The sequence below is a fragment of the Helianthus annuus genome, chromosome 5 (genome assembly GCF_002127325.2).
Source record: "Helianthus annuus cultivar XRQ/B chromosome 5, HanXRQr2.0-SUNRISE, whole genome shotgun sequence".
In the NCBI taxonomy this organism is placed as follows: Eukaryota; Viridiplantae; Streptophyta; class Magnoliopsida; order Asterales; family Asteraceae; genus Helianthus; species Helianthus annuus.
The window spans coordinates 60,855,500-60,875,508 of record NC_035437.2 but is presented as its reverse complement, the minus strand read 5'-3'; the positions used below and the strand labels follow the sequence as shown (position 1 = coordinate 60,875,508).

At 38.4% G+C, this 20,009-nt stretch overlaps 2 protein-coding genes across 3 annotated transcripts; both read right to left on the bottom strand.

Moving 5' to 3' along the window:
• Positions 1-13,701: 13,701 nt before the first annotated feature.
• On the bottom strand, positions 13,702-16,590 carry LOC110938799. The gene is made up of 2 exons (XM_022180869.2): positions 14,788-16,590; positions 13,702-14,357 (listed from the first exon to the last, which is right to left on the bottom strand). The coding sequence occupies exons 1-2, from the start codon at positions 14,860-14,862 to the stop codon at positions 13,713-13,715; spliced, it is 720 nt and encodes a 239-aa protein (XP_022036561.1). The 5' UTR covers positions 14,863-16,590; the 3' UTR covers positions 13,702-13,712.
• Positions 16,591-16,820: 230 nt separating this feature from the next.
• Positions 16,821-18,539, bottom strand: LOC110940505. 2 transcript variants are annotated; one of them, XM_035990241.1, is made up of 2 exons: positions 18,307-18,539; positions 16,821-17,894 (listed from the first exon to the last, which is right to left on the bottom strand). In XM_035990241.1, the coding sequence occupies exon 2, from the start codon at positions 17,874-17,876 to the stop codon at positions 16,965-16,967; it is 912 nt and encodes a 303-aa protein (XP_035846134.1). In that variant the 5' UTR covers positions 17,877-17,894; positions 18,307-18,539; the 3' UTR covers positions 16,821-16,964. The 2 variants fall into 2 exon arrangements, with proteins under 2 accessions (XP_035846134.1, XP_022037727.1); XM_022182035.2 differs by having other exon boundaries at positions 18,337-18,539.
• Between the last annotated feature and the right edge of the window lie 1,470 nt (positions 18,540-20,009).

Here is a 20,009-nt window from a genome sequence, read left to right as displayed (position 1 = left end):
AAAAATATAATAATAATAATCATAATCTAACTAAATAGTTCATTCTCAAACCTTTAAATCCAATATTAACGTTAACAACTTGTAGTTTATTCTTTTCTTTTTATAATTTAACCTTAAATCTTTTGTAACACAAATGATGATCTTTTATTATTATTCATTAAAGTTTGTTCTAAGTTTGTTTTAACATAAGTAATTCTTACAATACGTTATAAAAATTAAACGCTAGTTATAAATATCAAATTTATTGAAATTGCAAACTTTGTATTAAGAAGCATTCCTATATTGACAAGATCGTCTTATTTAGGATAACTCTTTGCTCGTTCTTCTGGACTGTTCCAATCTTTACTCGTCCTCATTACAAGAAATACGCAACGCAATCTAAGGTGAGTATACATGACCCATTTTTTATTTTCCACTTTTGGGTGCAATTTGTATTCTATATCAAACATCACAATCACATCAAACATTTTATGCACACTCTATCCTTACTCTATGTGATACATTTTAATCATGTTAGACATGTTATGCTATTGTAAACACTCATGACTATGTGTTCATTAACTTTGCAAGCCTCCCCTAACAATGGTAGCGCTATAGGTTGAGAAACGTCCCTCCCGTTATATTAACGGGTATTGTTAGGTTAAACTATGTTAAAACCACCTTGTAGACTTTGGGTTGGACACTTTAATTGCGTTAAACTTTGGTTTGGACACGTAGAGTAACATCGTTTCGAGTATATACTGTTAACATGGTATTGTATTCACATTTGGATATGAGCATAGTTACGTTCTCGGGCAACCCGTACTGCGTATCCCCTCGAATGGTGAGCGATTCACCAGTCGGGGTCTTTAGCACAATCTGTTTTCTATTGCAGACGATCTGGGCCTGGTTATGTGATAACCAGTCCATGCCCAGAACAATGTCAAAACCAGCTAGATTAAAGGGAAGTAGAGATAGAGGAAAAGAATGGTTCTTAATGGATATTATACATCCCTCTAATATAGTGGAGACGGTTTCTACAGTGTCGTCTGCTAGCTCTACTTCGTATTTCACATTTAGGGTTTTGATAGGCTTGTTCAACAGTTTGCAAAATTTTTGGTCTACGAAGGATTTGTTAGCGCCTGAATCGAAAAGTACTCTTGCAAATATATTATTCACGAGAAAAGTACCTGTTATTACGTTGTCGTCCTGCAACGCTTCCTTCACGTCCATTTTGAAGACTCTAGCGTTATTCTTTTTGGTTTCCTCAGTCTTCTTGGCGAGCTTGGGGCAGTTGCTCCTGATGTGCCCCTTCTCACTACAGTTGTAGCAGGTCGCGTCTTTAATCTTCTTACAGTCCACAGTCTTGTGGTCTTTGGACTTGCACAGTCCACAAGTATGCGTCTTTGACTGGGACTGTGAGTTCGGCCCAAACCTGCACTTCCCAAAGTGGAATTTTTGGCAGTTTTTGCACTTGGGCTTCTCTCCGGTTTGTTGCCCTTCTTTTCTCGACTCTGTTCCTCTCTTGCCATCACCGTTCCCACGGTGCTTCTTCCCCGACCTTCGCGAGGTATCATCCTCACGCTTCCTCTTTTCGGCCTCTTTGTTCCTCTGCGATCTCAGTCGGACCGCGTCCATTGTGAGGGACAGAGAGAAGTCAGTCACAGACCTGAAGGTCGTTGGCCGAGGCCTTCACACTAGCCTTTATCGCGGGTTCTAAGCCCCCGATAAAACGAGCAATCCTCCTTGGTTCCGGGGTGACTAGATATGGAACCAATCGAGACATCGTGTTGAAGCTCGTTAAGTAGGCCTAGCAGTCCAGATTTGTCATCACCAATGACACAAAATCGGACTCTATCTTCTCCACCTCATGCGGGGTAGTAATTTTCTTTGATGAGAGAAACGAATTCCTCCCACGTCATGCTGTAAAGCACAGCTTTTCCCGAGGCCTGAACCAGCGCCCTCCACCAAGCTAGGGCCTCGCCCTTAAACGACTGCGACACAAATTTCACTACATCCCTTTCAGCGCAGCCACTGATGTCCACCACTGTGTCCATCTCATCCAACCATGTCATACATTCGACGGCACCCTTCTCCCCGGTAAAGTCTCGGGGTTTACAAGACACAAAGTACTTGTATGTGCAGCCCCTGGCACGGGAAGCATCAGTATACTCCCTTTCGCGACGAACACTATTTTCATTTGACGAGTGATTGTCGTCGTCCTTTTTGGGCTTGGACGAGTGGTTATCGTCGTCCTTCTTGGGTTTGGATAGTGGTTTGTTGTGGGTTTTTGAGTGTGTCTTTGGCTTTGATGGTGGTTTGGAAACTGTTCTGCTTCGAGATTCTGTATATTGTCGATCTAGAGCTGCTTGCACAGCGTTGTCGACAAGAGCCTTGAGTTGAGCGCCCGTTAAATTTATTTGGGCATTATCATAATCATCTTCATTTGTATGACTACTTCCTCCATTTGGATTCGCCATAGTAGCTTGTATCTGCTGCAGAAGATAATGAAAATTTTATTTAGGAGTTTATCGTTGAATTGTCTTTTATGGCAATTCATTAACCATGGTATCGAAGACCATATCTGGTTAATTTGTTACTCACTTTATATTTAGGATTTGAACATACTTATCCTAATCACAATTAATATTGCTAGTGGCATGAAAGCCTAGTCGCGAGGACGTTATTATAATATTAGCCGAGATTACAGAGAATCAAGGTATGAAGGTTTGAACCGTAGTCCTTTTACTCCTTCTGACAGGGAGTCCTAAACCACCACTGTCTTTTGCCTTATTATGCCAATATGTATGGCCCGTAGGCACTACATCGCTTATGGATGTTTAACAAGTGATCATCTTTATTGATGATTTAACCCATGATTTATTATATCATTAATTTGGGCTTTGGAATCCTTTAAGGATTCTTGTATAAGAATGGCGTGTGTAATTTTAACGAATCACATCTGCCATGATTGTTAACATGCTTACAGAGGTTAACAGGGGATCTGAATCTTTTAATTAGGTCTTACCATCTTGGCCGGATCTTAAAAGACACCTGGCTAGGTTTCACTCTGAAGATTCTTTATTTAGGCAGATCAAATTAAAAGGAATGATTTTGATTTATTTCATATATAGTAATAACAAAATGAAATTCATAATATAACATTCCATAAATTTTTTTTTTAATACGATTACACATCGCCCTAAACGGGTCTTTTTAAACAGTACATACCTACATAGAGGTTAAAATAAGAAACAAGTCCACGCAGGGACTAATACAAGATAAGTGTCCACGCAGGGACTAAAAGATGAGTCCTCGTAGGGACTAAAATACGATAAACGTCCACGTAGGGACTTATTTAAATTAAACATTACATTAGAACATACATAAGGACTAATGGTCACGTTTCTTCTTTTTGCCCTTCAGTAGGTTTGCTAAGCCCTTGAGGAATCCTCGGTGGCTCTTACGTTCTTCCTCGAATTCTCTTTCCACACGGCTCAAACGGTGGAGTATTTCTTCTTGTTCAGGAGGAGAGAAACGTGGTTGTGGCGCCTGTTGCGGAACTGGAGGTCTGGGAGGTGCTGGATACCCATGAGCTGAGTAGTCCGGTATTCCCATGTTTCCATATGCCCCGTCTGGATAGCGGGCATTGTACCTAGCCCCTACCACATATGGGTCGCGCTCATAGTTGTAATTGTAATGGGCTTGTGATGATGGTTCGAACGGGTTGTAAGCCGACGGACCCGTGTATGCAGGTATTGGGTGGTCATACCCAAATGGTGGCGAAGTTGGTGCAGCTGGTGCGGAGTTCGCCTCTTGTACAGGACTTGAAGGTCCTTCTTCTTGTAGTGGCGGGTAGTGGCTACTACTAGAGTGTCGAGGGGTGCTGAAGTGAAATTCCCCTCCTCGGGTGGACATACGAGCATTTGTCCTCCTACGCCTTGGCGGATCAGGCATTACTGGCTGTATCGGTGGCGGAGATGGTGGCGTAACTGCCACGAAATGTGGATCCTCGGAGGGATCTCGCGGATGTTGCGGCTGTTGTGATGTCTGTGGCGTGTGGTACCACTCGTGTTGATTAAACAACGCCATGAAGCTATCTGGTCCCTGATAGGGTGCACCATGAAAGGATGACCCATCAGAGATTTCTATTGGATGCGTGGGCGTACCACGAGCAGGTTCTGTCAGATCAGTATCCTCGTCCATATGATCTTCGAAGAAGTGATCTTGTGGCCCTAACAGAACAAAGCCTGAAGGTTCCTGGATGTAGTCAGCTGGATTAAACTGACCTCTGAAGTATGGGGTAGGGTCGTCAAAATTTCGGTGTGATACCGAACGCTGTAGAGGTATGAAGGAGGGTTGCGGGTTGTTGGCATCATTTTCGGAGTTTGGCCCGAATGAGTGCCGGTATGATGGCGTTGAGCTATGCGAGGTGGAATGCCTCGCAGGTTCATAAAGGTCTCTTCGCCTTTGCGGTTCTTCACTCCTTGTGGTCGAAGGAGCTCGCGTATTTGAAGGTCCGGCTTCGTGATCGTGATGAGTAACGATCTCTCCTCTGCCTCTTCTTCCCCTTCCTCTTCCTCGGAAAATCACTGGCGGCATATTTCCTGCTTTTTAAAACTTTAAATATCATAATAAAAGAAACAGACAACTTGGAATAACAATTCGAATTTGTCCTATGTTCTCGTCTAGACTCAAGTATGTGCAATTGTGTCACTGAGATTAAACACATTAGGGTAGTGTTTAATTCACTCAATGTTGGCTCTGATACCAACCTGTCACACCCCAATTTCCACGTGTATCACCGGTGGGCCCGGTGGGGGATTACCGTGACGTAGTTGGCAACAATATAGTCAAACCACAATATATAAATGCACAGCGGAAGCATAAAGATAGATATAATTCAACCATTTACTGTAATATCAAATGTATCACTAGTAGTTGAATAGTATCCACAGGAGGGATCAAAATAAACAAAAATATTGTTCAACAGATAAGACATCAAGCTTGCGAGACTTCTTAAGATGCTAAGGAGCTATTGCCAGCCGATTACGTGTAGTACCTGCACTTAATCTTTTTGGGAAAATACGTCAGTGTACACTGGTAAATACATTCAACCGACACTTTTGTAAAATGTTTATTAAAATTGATTTGGATGCACGAGACACAAATTCTTTTATAACTTGGGAAAATTATTTAAAATTATAATCTTGTGAACGAATTACATGTTCCTTCTATGCGTTCAGTAGCCTGGATCCTGTCCGGGTTAAAGATCAACAGACACACCACATTGCGTAAAACCGAGGCGGGTAAACCATCGGCTACGTCTTTTAATAGTATAGACATCATACCGGGTGTACGCCTACACCCAGGTGTCGAGGTCGTGGCCATTTCGAAAAATGATGCCAAGGATATCCGGGACATGGTCATTAACCCCCCAAAGGCTTTTAAGTAACAAGACTGTTTAAATGAGCCGATCAAACTATTCAATTAACCACCTAAGCGATGGAAGATTTGATGCTCAATCAAGCGGTATTTTATATACCGTAACCCAAGCCCGTATAAGGGAAAATAAGTTAAAAGTATTTACCTTTGCAAGTATTGTCCTTAATCAGTTAAATCACAGATATCTTTTACTGGGGCTCCTATTCTGGAACGAAGGTTTTAAAATAACCTATTAGAATCTTAACGGGTCTTTATATTAGCCGTAGCCTAGACCGGTTAGTTTCGAGGGATAGATACGGTTTAATCGCGTGAAAGGCGAAAACCGAGAATGGAATGTGATTCTGACCCAACAAGTTCGGAGACTTGTTTTATATGGGTTTAATATTCACACTCTGGATTTTGGGGTCAAAATGATATGGTTCGACCCGTATCGGCTAATTTATGTAAACTAGTTACATAAGCCGAACCGTGCGCGCAATAGGCGCAACGGGTAACCGTAAGAGTCCTACACTGTTTTCCTAAGCCAATATACTTTAAAGAGGTTGTGGTATCAGTAGGATACCTTCCATAATGCCCGTAACGAGTTTTAGTTCATTATACGCCCTGTAGGGGTTTTCCGGTCATTTTAAAGACTTTTAAAAGGATTTCTGAGTTCTACAGGAAACCTGAGGTTCCCGATCAGTTTAATAAGTCTAAAATATCTTATTTATTATTTAAAATCAGTAGCAACTGGAATCGGGTCAAAAGACCTTGTAGAACTCAAGTTTTGGCCGAAAAGGGCATATTCGGTATTTACCGAACCGTAGCCATAACCGCAGGTTATGAGCTGGTTAAAATTAATTAAAAATCATTAAAAATCCCAAAATATTATTTAACTACAATGGGTAAAAGTTTTGGTGACGAAATCTTGGTTTAGGTAGGCGTTATGCTAATTGCGCCGTTTATTACAAAAGTTTCTTATAAATGCGCTATTTAGCATAACTCCCATTCTAGACCTCGGATTGGCGTGAAACTTTAGGGACATGCTTAGAATTTAGTAAGCAAGGTTATGGTCCCTTCACGTGTCCGAAATACTCGTCTTATTTTAAAAAGGGCGTTACGGTCAACTTTTAAGTAATTAACGGAAATGCGTAAAAGACTCGGACAAACAACGAACCGGCCACAGAGGGTGATACCATCACGTGACCTGGTCCTAAGAGAGTCCTAAGGCATATCTACATTGCACTAAAACGGGTCAGAACTGAAGTCAAAGCAAAAGTCAAACTTTTGCGACATTCGGCTCCGATCCGGGTCAATATATCAAATGGCCGAATCAAACGAGTTTAGATAAGTTTATATACTAAATATCTTGTTTTATGAGTGTTCAAACAGGTTTCATATCATCTACATTACAGATTATGCAAGAATCGCAAAAATGACTTTCTGTTGACTTTTTAAGCATTCGTTTGACTCGACATTTGAACTAGTTAGAGTGGTGATCAGAGAGAACCCTTTTAGGGGTTTATTACCCACATAAATACCAACACATAACTACTTTTGATTCGACAATTCACTGGACCATTCATGAACTATTGCAAAGTCAATCGTTAGTTACAACGGATTGACTTTTAGGCTAAACTAAGCAAAAACAAAGCCATAGAAGGTTTGGCATACTTACAGAGACTTGATGTAAGACTTAGAACTAGAGAAGAACACTTTGGAGCTTCAGGAATGAGCAGAAGGTGTGTTTTGAAGTGTGTTCTTAATTGTGACTATACATGGCCTTTTATAGTGCATAAGGAGCCTTTAGATCATTACAACACACCCTACAATTGAGTATGGATCAATGGCAAGTGTCCTAAGGTGCTATGGGTCGAGTAGGGGGCACCCATAACTCTGAGAAACCCATACTTAATTGTTTTACTGCTTTAAACAGCCAACAGCCAATTTTCTGTCGCTGGGCATCGCTTACGGACCGTATGGCTTGGGCCTTGCGGTCCGTAAGCCAGTGGCGGATCTAATTTAATCATTCACCCCCTTACGGTCCGTAAGGCAGGACCTTTACGGTCCGTAAGGGTTGGTTTTTAAATCTTTTTAAATCTTTTGAAATGATTAATAAAATCTTTGGTAATTAATAACCTAACCTTTCGGGTTTGAAGGGGTAACTTTGCGATTTCGCCATCGGTTAATTACAGTTAAGGCCTCGGGTCTTTTATTCGTATAGTTAAGCCCCCCGGTTAGTTCGATTATTATCCGAAAAGCTTTAATTTATATTGTTGACGCTTTTAACCCATCGCTCACGAATTTGATCATAACTTCCTCGTTTTAAAACGGAACTTCGCGGTATTAATATAGTTCATTCTAGTGAGCGTATTTGACTGTTTACAAAGCTTCGGGTATGTCAAAGGGTCACTCAGAGGTATAATTACACATGTTGACACAGTTAACCCCTACAGTTTGTAACCTCTCACTTTCTTCCGCGTTTCGCTTCCGTACGTTCCATGATTTATTCGTTTGAAGGTACGAGCATCGTTTAGGGTTACTATACAGTATACTTACCCTTAATTGACATTTATAACCCTCGAATTTACATACTTTCAAGGTTTGTCAACACTAGTCCTTTATTAATATTATACGCCACGTGTAAACTCAAGACACGTGTCAATACATTATTGGACACAAAATTTCGAGGTGTTACAATGGAGCACGCCATATAAGATGGTAGATAAGTATTAAGTGATGTGGCACCTATACAAAGAGTGTTATGGTGATGATTAGAAACATAACCACACCACACCACGTAGCCTTAAATGGGCCATTTTTACATGCTTATCCTTTCTTTATTAATAATCTTAGGAATTGATAGCATTTCATGATTTGAAGATCTTGGATGGTAAAATAGCGATCATGCGAAGATTAATGGAAACCAAGACCTTCTAGACACTTTTTGTTTGGAATTATTATGGTTACAATTGTTATGTCAGGTATTATTCCATATATAAAGAAGTAACTTTTTCAAGCATAAACATTTGTAACTTGTGTTTTAGCAATTTTTCAAAAAAAAAAAAAAAAACTTGATATTTTAGTTTTAACTCAAAGGTTTTTACCTTTTGCAATTTCAACCCTACAAAATTTGTTTTTTTTTTTAACTTTAACTCAAAACTTTTCATTATTTGCAATTTAACTTCACAACTTTTGTCAATTATACTTTTCCTCTTTGGTTTAACGTTTTTAAGTTTCGTTACGTATAGTCTAAATTTTTCAATTTAATACGACGAAACGTACGAGTGTGGTTCAATTTTTTTATGTTTTGTTTCAAATTTTGCAAGTTAACACGGCGCAACGTGCATGTGTGGTTCAACGTTTTTACCTCTATTTTTTCATGTTTGACATGTTCGTCGCAACACGCAGATACTAGGTCGAGTCAGTGTTGGTGGTCTATCACGGTTGTGTGACATTAGTACTATTTGACACCGTTTTACGTCCCGCCGCAACGCGGGGTGCGCTTTGGGGGTTTTCCAAAGAAAAAATGGTTATGCATATGGCTGTCGTAACCTCGGCTTTAGGGATTTTCTAAAAAAATTGATTATTTTTACTTTTCACCCAAAAGTATTTTATAAATTACTTTTAACCCAAAACTATTTGCTTTTTTTACTTTTAACCCAAAACTTTTTATCTTTTGCAATATATTCTCACAACTTTTTTTACTTTCAACTTTGATCCTTTATAGTTTTCATTTTCCGCAAATTTTCCGCTTTATGCTTGATTCTGAATTTTGTGACTTAACACATCCCAACGTGCGTCTTTGGTTTAACGTGTGACTTAACACATCCCAACGTGCGTCTTTGGTTTAACGTTTTTACGTTTCGTTCTAAATTTTGCGAGTTAACACGACGCAACGTGCGTGTATGGGTGAACGTTTTTACATCGTCTATTTTTTCCCATTTGACAAATTTAACATAACGTACGGGTCCTTGGTCGACTTAGTTATAACTAAAGAATCCCCGCCGCATTGCGGCAGGTCTCAATTCTAGTTTTTTTTAATAACTATCTCAAGTACTTGTCTGTTAGATAACTGGATGATTGAAGTAAGAACGTGGGGTATGGTGGGGCGGGGGGTTTGGGGCATGGGTTGAAACGTGGTTTGGGAGGGCTTTATTGGGCTGACCCACATTGAAGACGGTATGGTGGGGTGGGGGTTTGGGGCGTGGCCAACCCAAACGGCTATTTTATATTTTTTAAAACAAAAAATTTAAATTTTTTAATGTTTTTTAAATAAAGAAAATTACATAAAAAAATTCCTAATGCTTATATTTTTTCTTTATCTCTTCTCTCGTCTCCAACATTAGTTCCAACTCTTCACCTGATAGGTGATCAATGGGCTGTGCTAGAAATTTCATATCATCTCGTCTTTGTTTCAGGGCATCCCTAGCTTCTTTGCTCTTCCGAATTTCGGCCCTTTGTTGTTGGAATACGTTGAATGTATCTAACTTGCTTGCAATGTCATCCAACTGCTCGTTGTATACTCCCCTACGCGAGCCCAAACTCCCAACTGAAGGCGATGCCGTACCCGATCTTGATTTTTGAGCACGCCTTTTTGCGGCATCTCTTCCGTATTTAGGCCGGTTTGGCGAATCATTCAAAAATTCCTCCAACTCTTGATCTCGTGCATCTGATTGGGCTTGGGACGAGGGTGTCCTTGACCTTTTGGAAGGCGTGTTAGTTTCGCTACCGCTGGGGATTTTCGCCCACTTGGGATGGAACTTACAAATCTCCCAACAATGCATAAAACGGAAGCCGCTCCCAACATTTGTTTTGAATGTAACCAATGCATTTGTCACAAAGTCGGCTTCGGTTTCACAACTTTTTGGGTTTTGCTTTGCTTTATTTAAAAAAAACACTTCCACTTCGAGGATAAGCGATCGTTCTCACGATAAACCTCCCTTTTCATTTCTTCATGGAATGCTTTACTAATCGCTTCCCACAAATGACTTCTATGTTGAGAATTTCCTATTTTAATCAAAACAAAATTTAATATATTACAAAGTTATATAAAAAAAAACCACAAATATTAAAATAAGGGCTACAAAATATTTTAAAATACCTAAAGTTGGATGTTGAGATTGTTGAAGCCAAGCCCTCGCCAATGCAAGTTCTTCATTAACGACCCATCTTTGTTGTTTTCGTTTGACGCTTTCAAGTGCTTTCTCGGCCTCGGTTTTTTTTTCTTGTGACTTCTCTTTTTGATGGGTTTGGATGCGGAAGGACCATCGATGGGGGGTTGAGTTTCGGGGACGGTTTCGGTTTGGGAAAGGTTGATGGAGGTTGGTGAAAGGTTGATGAGCGTTTGTGAAAACGGGCTAGGTATAGAATCGTTGGTGTGGGGGAAGTTAGTATACACACGATTCGAGAGATACGATGCGTAACCCGCCATATCGGGCATAGTGGAGTGTATTAAAAATGGACGAGGCATTGGATGATTGGGTGGTGGGCTAGGATTTTCTTGGAATGGCCACGGGTTGTTCGGGTCAAAACCACGATTATGAGGATTCATTTTTCGTATTGTAGAATGAGAATAGAGATGATTATAGAAGAGGTGGAGTGTATTGTAGTTGGATGTGGTAAAAAAACTAGAAGTGTGAGTTTTATAGTGAAAAAATAATTTTTTTTACACATAGCCTTTGGCCAATGGCTAGCCCAACGGCTAGTTTGGTTTGGCCATTGAGAGCCCGCCATGTCATATTGATAGACCCGCCCCACGCCCGGCCTTAAACTCCCGCCCCTTGGGCCACGCCCAAACCCAATCCCACCCAGGGTGGTGGCTTGGGCGTTTTCAGCCAACCCACGCCCCAACCCCGCCCCATACCCCACAATATCTTTTGGATGATTGAATATTTGAGGTTAACCATTTTGTTCAATTAACATATATTCTTTTGTGTTCGTTTATGGTAGCTTATGCCAGTTTGTATTTGCTTGTCTTTGTTTAGAACGAACACGAACAAATTCATTTTCTTAGTGAACAAACACAAACAAGAAATTCCGTTCAGTTAAAAAGTTCGTGAACCATTTATGAACAAGTTCAAATGCTAGATGAAAGAACATGAACAAGCCTTCATTCCGGATGCTCTACTTAGAAGTTTCCTATACATACATACAGGGAGGGAGGGACACATTCTTTCCAAAACTAATAAACGAAAAAGTGAAAAACCCCCCATAACAAACTCTCACATCTTGCTCTAAGTGTAATACACATGATGCTTACATAATCGCTTACCCATTGTTGAGTGTAGAATCCAACAAATAAAATAATAAGAAAACTACTAGTATGAATGGAAGTAGAGTTCGTGTCCACAGGGATACAAATTAACTTATGCCATAACGTTTTAGACACAGATACGATTGTTTTGGAAAGGGGGTTTTTAGTTTAACTAGAAACGTAAAAACAATTTATAATTTTTAGATTAAAAAGAAAAGCTAATGAAGTGGTTGGAAAATTCAGATGTTAAAAACTAATTTCAACACCAGGGCAATTTCTTGATTCGGTTCGACTTACGATCATTAACGGTCATGGTGCAATGATCCTTTTCAAATAATAGTTTGTATCGACACTAGACGTCACGCAGTTCGGACATCCACTCTATCTAATGTCTAACCAAACGCCGTTCGTTGATTAGAGCCAACCCGCTACTCTAAACTCACGCCGTTCGAATTTTAGCGTGCGAGTTGCGGGATAGAATTATCAATTACAATCAAACACTCACGCCTTTCAGAGTGTCTAATTATGTTGTATGATTCTATAATAATTTTGGGTTCATAGACAAACTCAAAATATTATTTGTTCCTTCTCAAAAATTAAAACTTTGTTAGGGTTCTAAAAATTGATTGAACTTTATTAGAAAAATTAATAAGTTGATCAGGTTTACTAACAATCTAATATTTTCCGGATTGAATCCGTGTTAAAAACAAGAATCATATAAACAAACCACTAAAATAATTGAATCAAACATAACCGTTTCACATAAGTTTATGAACCAAATCAAAGAAAATAAACCCCGATGTCGAAATTAAACGATTCTAGCCACACATGGTGGCTATATCATTCAATACAAATAAGAAACAAAACATGAAAGTTTTTAAACTTACGAAAACCAAAAAAAAACCTTTGATGTTCTAGAAGATAAATCATCAAAAAGAAAATGCCACTCTCCTCCTTTTGATTTCGAATGCCCCCAGTTGCAGCCGTCCAGTCCCCCCTTTCTTTCAAAGTTGTTGGTTATTTTTTCAAGTCTATCTCTTCCCATCCCATGCCTTCTCTACGTTTGTTTGTTTTTTTTTTTTTTTCCTTTCTTTTGTGGACTGATCCACCAAACTTCCATTAGCCCATGACAATATACTTTAAGCCCAACATACTAGAGATAAAATGAACTTTTGACCATCGACCCATTTTTTCTTTCTTTCCAATTTATTCAATTTAACTCTTCCTCCATAATCAATCGATCCCTCCAATACTCGTTATCGGCACTTGCAATTACTCCACGCCTACAAAATCACTAAAAACGACCAAAGTAGATTCCATTTCACAAAAACAGGTGTTTCGCAAAATAATAAGCATGACTATGAAATATGCATGATATGTAGTGAATTTTAACATAAATATGCTATAAAAACGTGCCTAAAAATGCAACTAACACCCATCACCTTTCATTCTTCTATTAGGTCATCAATGCACTACATACGTATATTCTTGCATTTCTCAACGTAATACTAATACTGGTTCAAAAATCTGTCCCCATATATCATTTCTTGTGGATTTCCATTGTTGCAAACAAAACAAAATATAGAACGTGGTATAAACAAAACATGAAGCCTAAAAAATAAAGATTGAAAAAAATGAAAACCACACACAACCATTGATTTCTGGATTATGGTTTGGTAACAAGGAAAGAGACACACGTTAGGTCAAAAAGAGAAAGCAAGAAGCTTATGAATCAAAATAAGTGACGGTATAAAAAAGTGAATTGTGATTTGAATTCAAGTATCGCAAAAGACTGAAGGAGTAAGGGGAGGAGGGGTGGTTCACTAGTGATAAATTCTATCATTCTCATTGTCCAATAAAATCATGCCATGTCATCAACCAAATTTCTATCACTAGTGATAGAAATGTAGGGGGGTGGCATCACTAGTGATGGAATTCTATCACTCCCAAATTTTTTAATTTTCATTTTAAAATTAGATATTAACAATAAAACACTAAAATATAAATTTCATTAAACTTAAAAAATAAATTACATAGCCAAATAAAAAAACAACTAAACGAGTGGCATCTCGCAACCCCCCTTTGCGCAAATCGCGCGCTTTTGTTGAATGACAATTGACTTGAACGGTTCGTCGAGATGGGCGTGGTTTTCACACAAGATTTTTAAATCATTTTGTCTTTCAATCGTTTTCAAGTGTTCCTTGTATGCCTGCTCGCGTTCAACTTTTAGGGACATAATTGTTTCTTTTATTTGTTCGGCCTTCTTGAATTGGGTCATTTTCTCCTCTTCGATTCTGAAGGTCGACTCCGCCACCGCTTCCTTACCTTTGCTTGACGATTCACCACCTCTCCTGCGTCGTGGCCTTGTGGGTGTATCTTCTTCAACGGGGTCGTCAACGGGTTGATCGGGTTCGTCAAGGGGGTCGTCGTTTAAGTTCATTTCGGGCAAGTTATCCGACGCAGAAGTCGTGTTGTTCCCCGAATCGGATGTCTTTGATCTTTTCGAACCGCCTTGTTTTTTTGGAGCCGTAGGACCACGCATGTCAATCAACTCAACGGGGACCCACTTCGGGTGATGTCTCGCAACTTCCCATGCCCCCACGTGTGGAAAAGTCCTCTTTTTGTACAGTCGGCAATACTCTTCGGTGGCTTGTCGCATGATTGTCGCCTCGCTCGCTCCACTTTGTGGGTTTCGGTTCTACAAAAAATATAAAATGTTATGTTTTTTTTTAAAAAAAAATCCTGTTTCTGTTTTTAATAAAATAATATTAAGAAACTGTTTTTTAAAACTGTTTATTTTTATTTAATTAAAAAAACTGTTTCTGTTTTTTTTAAAAAAAAACTGTTTTTTTATAACTGTTTCTGTTTTTTTTTAATTTAAAAAACAGTTTCTGTTTTATGTTAATTAAAAACTGTTTCTGTTTTTTTTAAACTGTTTTTTTTTATAAAACTGTTTCTGTATTTAGAAAAAACTGTTTTTTTTTTTATAAAACTGTTTCTGTTTTTAAAAAAAAAAACTGTTTTTTTATAAAACTGTTTCTGTATTTAAAAAAAACTGCTTTTTTTATAAAACTGTTTCTGTATTTAAAAAAAAACTGTTTTTTATTAAACTTTAATAAAAAACATACCTTTTGAATGAAACAAGCGTTGAACTTGCTAATTTTCCCGTTCAAATCCGTCCACTTCGACGTCATTTGGTCCATGTTTCGTATCCTTGCACCGGGAAGTTGCCTAAAATGATTAATGACCCGTCTCCAAAACGCATCCTTTCTTTGCTCGTTGCCATGTTTCTTATTCTCCGAGATGTGCAAATACGCCTTCACCAAGGACACCTCCTCCTCGCTCGTCCAATGTTGTCGGCCGATTGGAGCGATTTCTTGAACCTCATCATTTTGTTCTTCTTCCTCTTCCTCCTCTTTTTCTTCCTCTTCCTCGTCAAGACTTTGTTGTGGTTCACGCCACGCGTTTGCAAAATGATGAATGAGGGTGTTGTCTTCTAGTAGTGGGTCGAGTGTGTGGGGTTGGGTTTGATACGTTTGCGATTAAAATTGGTGAGGTTGAAACGGTGGAACGAACGGTTGGTTTTGGTACGTTTGCGATTGAAAGGGTGGATATTGTTGGGTTTGAAAGGGTGGATATTGTTGGGTTTGAAAGGGTGGGACTTGGTCGGGTTCGTCTTGCAACCTAAAGCGCGTCGGCTCGTCAAGATTCGCTCGAACCTTGGGTCTTACGGGATTTTTCTTCGTACACGAACCTCTTTTTTTCGAACCCCCACCTCTCTTGCTTGAACCTTCCATGTTTCTTGTAAAATTATTTAGATTGAGTTGGAGAGTTTTTTGATTTTTTGTATTGAGTGTGAGAATAGTTGGAGAGTTTATTGATTTTTGGTATTGAAATAGGTTGGATTTATATAAAAAAAAATGGTTCAAATATCATCAAACGGTCAAAAGAATAACCCAAACGGTCATTTCCAACGTTCAAATTTCAAACTTCAACGCGTTATATGTGTAACGCGTTTTAAAGATAACGCGTGATAACAGGCAAGGCGGCGGTGTGCGTTATGATATAACGCGTTAACATTAGTCCATCACGGACCGCCCCTTGTGGCCTAATGGTGTACAAACCGATTAAAAGAATAATTTTCTTTATTATTATTATGTTTTGTATTTTGAATAATAAAGTAAAAAGAATGACACTAGTTTTTTTAGGCAGATTTCTTTTTAATTATACCGTCTAGGGATCTGAACCAAGACCGTCAAAAACCTATTTGTTTAAAGAATTTTACACTATATAAAACTTAAAAAAACAAGGGGTGGTCCATTGACAAAGAGAAAACCTTTAAAAACACCTAGGTTGAGAAAAGAAAGGTCTTTGGTTCAATATACCGTCTAGGGATCTGAACCCGTCTAGGGATCTAAACCCAAGACCTTCAAAAACCTATTTGTTTAAAGAATTTTACACTACATAAAACCTAAAAAAACAAGGGGGTGGTAGTCCATTGACAAAGATAAAACCTTTAAAAACATCTAGGTTGAGAAGAAAAAGGTCATGGGTTCAAGTCCCACAGACGATAGAGGATTAAAAAAATTAACTGTTCAACAAAAACATAAAACGTAAAAGAGTTTTCAACATTCAATATGATTTCATTAGAGATTCTTAAAATCAAAACAAGAACAAAGAAAATGGAAAAAAAAATCCACCCTATCATTTCTTTCCAGCTAAAATTCAACTGGCATTAATTATGAAAAAAAAAAAAAAGAACACAAGATGACTAATATGTGCTGCTGGTAAGTATCACCTGGACCCTCTAATTTAAAGAAACAAAATGACCACAATGTCTCTAATAGGTTGTCTTTGATGATTCTCAAGGGGCAAATAAAGATGGCCACCTTGTTCATTCTCTAGAGACCAAGGATACTACAATGACCTTAATGCACATAGAAATCACAAATATCAAATAGATATACCATCTTGATTTAAAAAGACGCCAGATGCACAAGGCGTAAGACTGACATGTAAAAACAATTCATGTGGTCAATTAATAGAGACACGGTTTCTAGTTGTAAATAAAGCTTATTTGGAGAGCCTCGCGTACATGACGCTTGCGCTTTCTAAAACCAAGATTACCATAATACCCCTAGTGAGTTACCAGAGAACAATAGCAATCTAAAGTTTCTTGGGCCTTGTTTTTTTTTCTTTTAAGGGATTATAACAAGATGAAGAATTGACAAATACAAGTAATGGATAAAAATCTCGAAACAAAATCAATATTCACAGTAAAAAGAGCAAGTTGCAGTGATTATTCTCACAACAATGATTCAACATTTTGCAGCAGACCAGGCGGGCCCGAACCACCATCCGAGGAATCGTTATCATCATCTCTGGATTCGTCGTCATGCGTCTCACCCCAAAGCCGTGCACTGGGTCTCCTTCTAACGGTCACATGGGCTCTGGCCCGAGACGTTCCAGACCAGCTACTGCTACTTGAACTACTTCTGGGTCTGAAAACCCGAATCAAGAAAGAAACAGTCATCCAACCACCTTCATCAAACGATAAAGCACTAGCACTCGCGCTATTATTACTAATATCTTCAACCCTTTCATCTCTTATAGATGACTGAAGACTACTTAAAAGATCCCCGATATCCCTCTGCCGTTCTAACCGCCGCCAGTCCCGTTGACGGTCCGGGTCGGCTTCCGATGGTCTAACCAGCGGGTGCACCAACCGAGCATGCTTTCTCAAGTCTGCATACGTCCCTGAAAAGTCACAAGCCTCACTAGCACAGCTCCGGGTTTTTGAATTCATAAACAAACGAGCAGATTCCACCACAACCCACCCGTTAACCTCCCCACGACATAACGGGCAAACCAGTTTCAACACAGGTGTGGACCCGTTTGTACCGCCTTCTTGCTGACTCACCAACTGTTGGGTTTCAGACGACGCCTTTTGAAACTGGTCAAAACAGTTAGAGTGGCGGTAACTAGTGTCGCACATAAACGGGCGACAGCCATTTTTGTGCGACGAACATAGTAACAAAATGGCATTGTGCGGGTGTTCCATACAAACGGGGCATCGAGCTTCTTCCCATTCTTTAGCATTTTCATTTTCTAACCGGCTTTTCGTTAATGATCGTTTAAAGTGACTAGTGTTGCATAAATAAGGTGAAGTCCAAGATCTATCGATAGATACAGCTCGGTCGCGTCTATCTTTAGGCATCTTTATACACTTCAATATCTATATACCATTCATAAAACAAACCAATTAACATAACACTAAAGATTGGATTTGCTATTCAAAAGGGTTGTGGTACAGCTTGTTGCCCGTTTCCTTGTCATTCTGCTGTAAATTTTCTTATATTTATTATGATATAATAAAACGAATAAAAACTCAACCAATTAAATCAAAACTTACTAGTTACTACATAATAATATTAAAAATCAAAATAACTGAAACGCCCCAATCAAATTAATTTATCTATTATTTTAATTTCATACTTCTACGGTCCATCTAATCAGGGAAAATTAAATTGCAGGCTCATTATAAAATAAAACAGCATGTAAATAAAATTAAAAAACTGAAAACAATAACAGAGCAACATCAAGATTAATAATTTAACCTATATAAATAGAAACCAAACATTAAGGACCTTAAAGTTTAGGGTTTTGAAGAAATTAACCGATAAATAATAATCTTGGTATGCTGCTTTATGGATTCCAGAAGACCGTTAATAAGGATATTCGAGGATGGAAGAAACTGGAAATGACATGTAGAGAGAGAGAGAGAGAGCTGATAAGTTGAAGAGAGAGACATAGTTCGGTAAGGTTGGGTAATATACAAGGAGAACGAACCTCCGTTTTTTTCGAATTTAAACCGATTTAAATTTTTCTAGAGGAGGCGCCGGTTTGTCTGGCTTTATCTAAACTAGGATAACCGCGCGGTACATTCTGAGCAACATGTTAAATTGCAATACTCGTCTTTTCTAGTTTTATTATTCGTATAATATTTATGGGTAAATTGCACTTTTCGTCCTTTATGTTTGTATTAGATTGCAATAGATGACCTTTAACTTTAATAATTACAGTTACAATCATTTATTTGTAAAACCCATTATACACTACGTTCTTTAACACAAACTAAGTTAAAATTTTCAGTTAAGTCTAGTTATATGACCTGCATTTGAGGGTAAATCAGTAATTTTACTAAGGATTATATATACAAACACATACGCATAAAACCCTCTTCTCTAAACCAACCATCTTTCTTCACTCTCTCTAGTCTCTACCATCCAAAACAACCTCCAGTGCCACCTGCGACCACCACCACACACCCTAATCCGACCACTTCACTTGAAAACAAGCGTCTGATGTACCACCAGACCTGGCACCTCCACTCGCCGGACCACCAACATCGATTCCTCTAGCGACATCGAAGATATAGGATTCTGAAGATGTCGGATCGTTGTCATCGGATAGATCTGAGCCGAAACAGCTTAATGTGATCTGAAAACAGGTTCCGTCAGTGACGGTTGTTCTCCGGCTCTCTGTTCACTCATTTTCGATTGGGGGTATGTGAAAGTATGATTGAAGTTAAATCTGAGTGATTTGTGTGTTGATTTAGAAATCTTCATTTTATTGGAAGTAAACAAAAGCTTCAAGAAATCTTCAATTTTTAGAAATTTGCAATTTTTAGAAATCTTCATTTTTTTTCCGTTGTCTTCTTGTAAAGCATTTAAATTTGACACCTTACTTTTTTGGAGTTTTAGTTAGTGTTGGTGATGAATAGTTGATTTTTGGTTAATCTTCTAGTTGATTAGCTATACCTTTTTGTAATTATCTTCTCCTTTTCTATTTTTTGTTTTTTCTTGGAATTAGTGAAGAAATTGGTGGAATTATCAAAGAAATTGATTTGATTGTGATCGATTAGTGGGGAAATTGATCTGATTATGATGAATTTTGAACCTGATTGTAAGCTTTTTTAGAGAGAGAGAGAGAGAGAGAGGGGGAGAGAGGGTATTTATATTTGTTTTTATAATAAGTTATTAAATACTATAAATAATTAAGTAAAAAGATTAAATTGCCCTTATATGAATAGATTTGACTGAAAAATTTAATCTGGTTAATGCTAAAGGACGTAGTGTATAATGAGTTTTACAAATAAAGGATTGTGACTGTAATTATTGAAGTTAAAGGTCATCCATTGCAATCTGATACAAACATAAAGGACGAAAAGTATAATTTACCCGATATTTATTGTGTTGTGCTTGGTTCGGTTATTATCCTTGACCGAAGTTGAAACCAAAGTCATCGGTTAGTCTATTTTATTAACCAATTGGTTTTCAGTTAATCATTT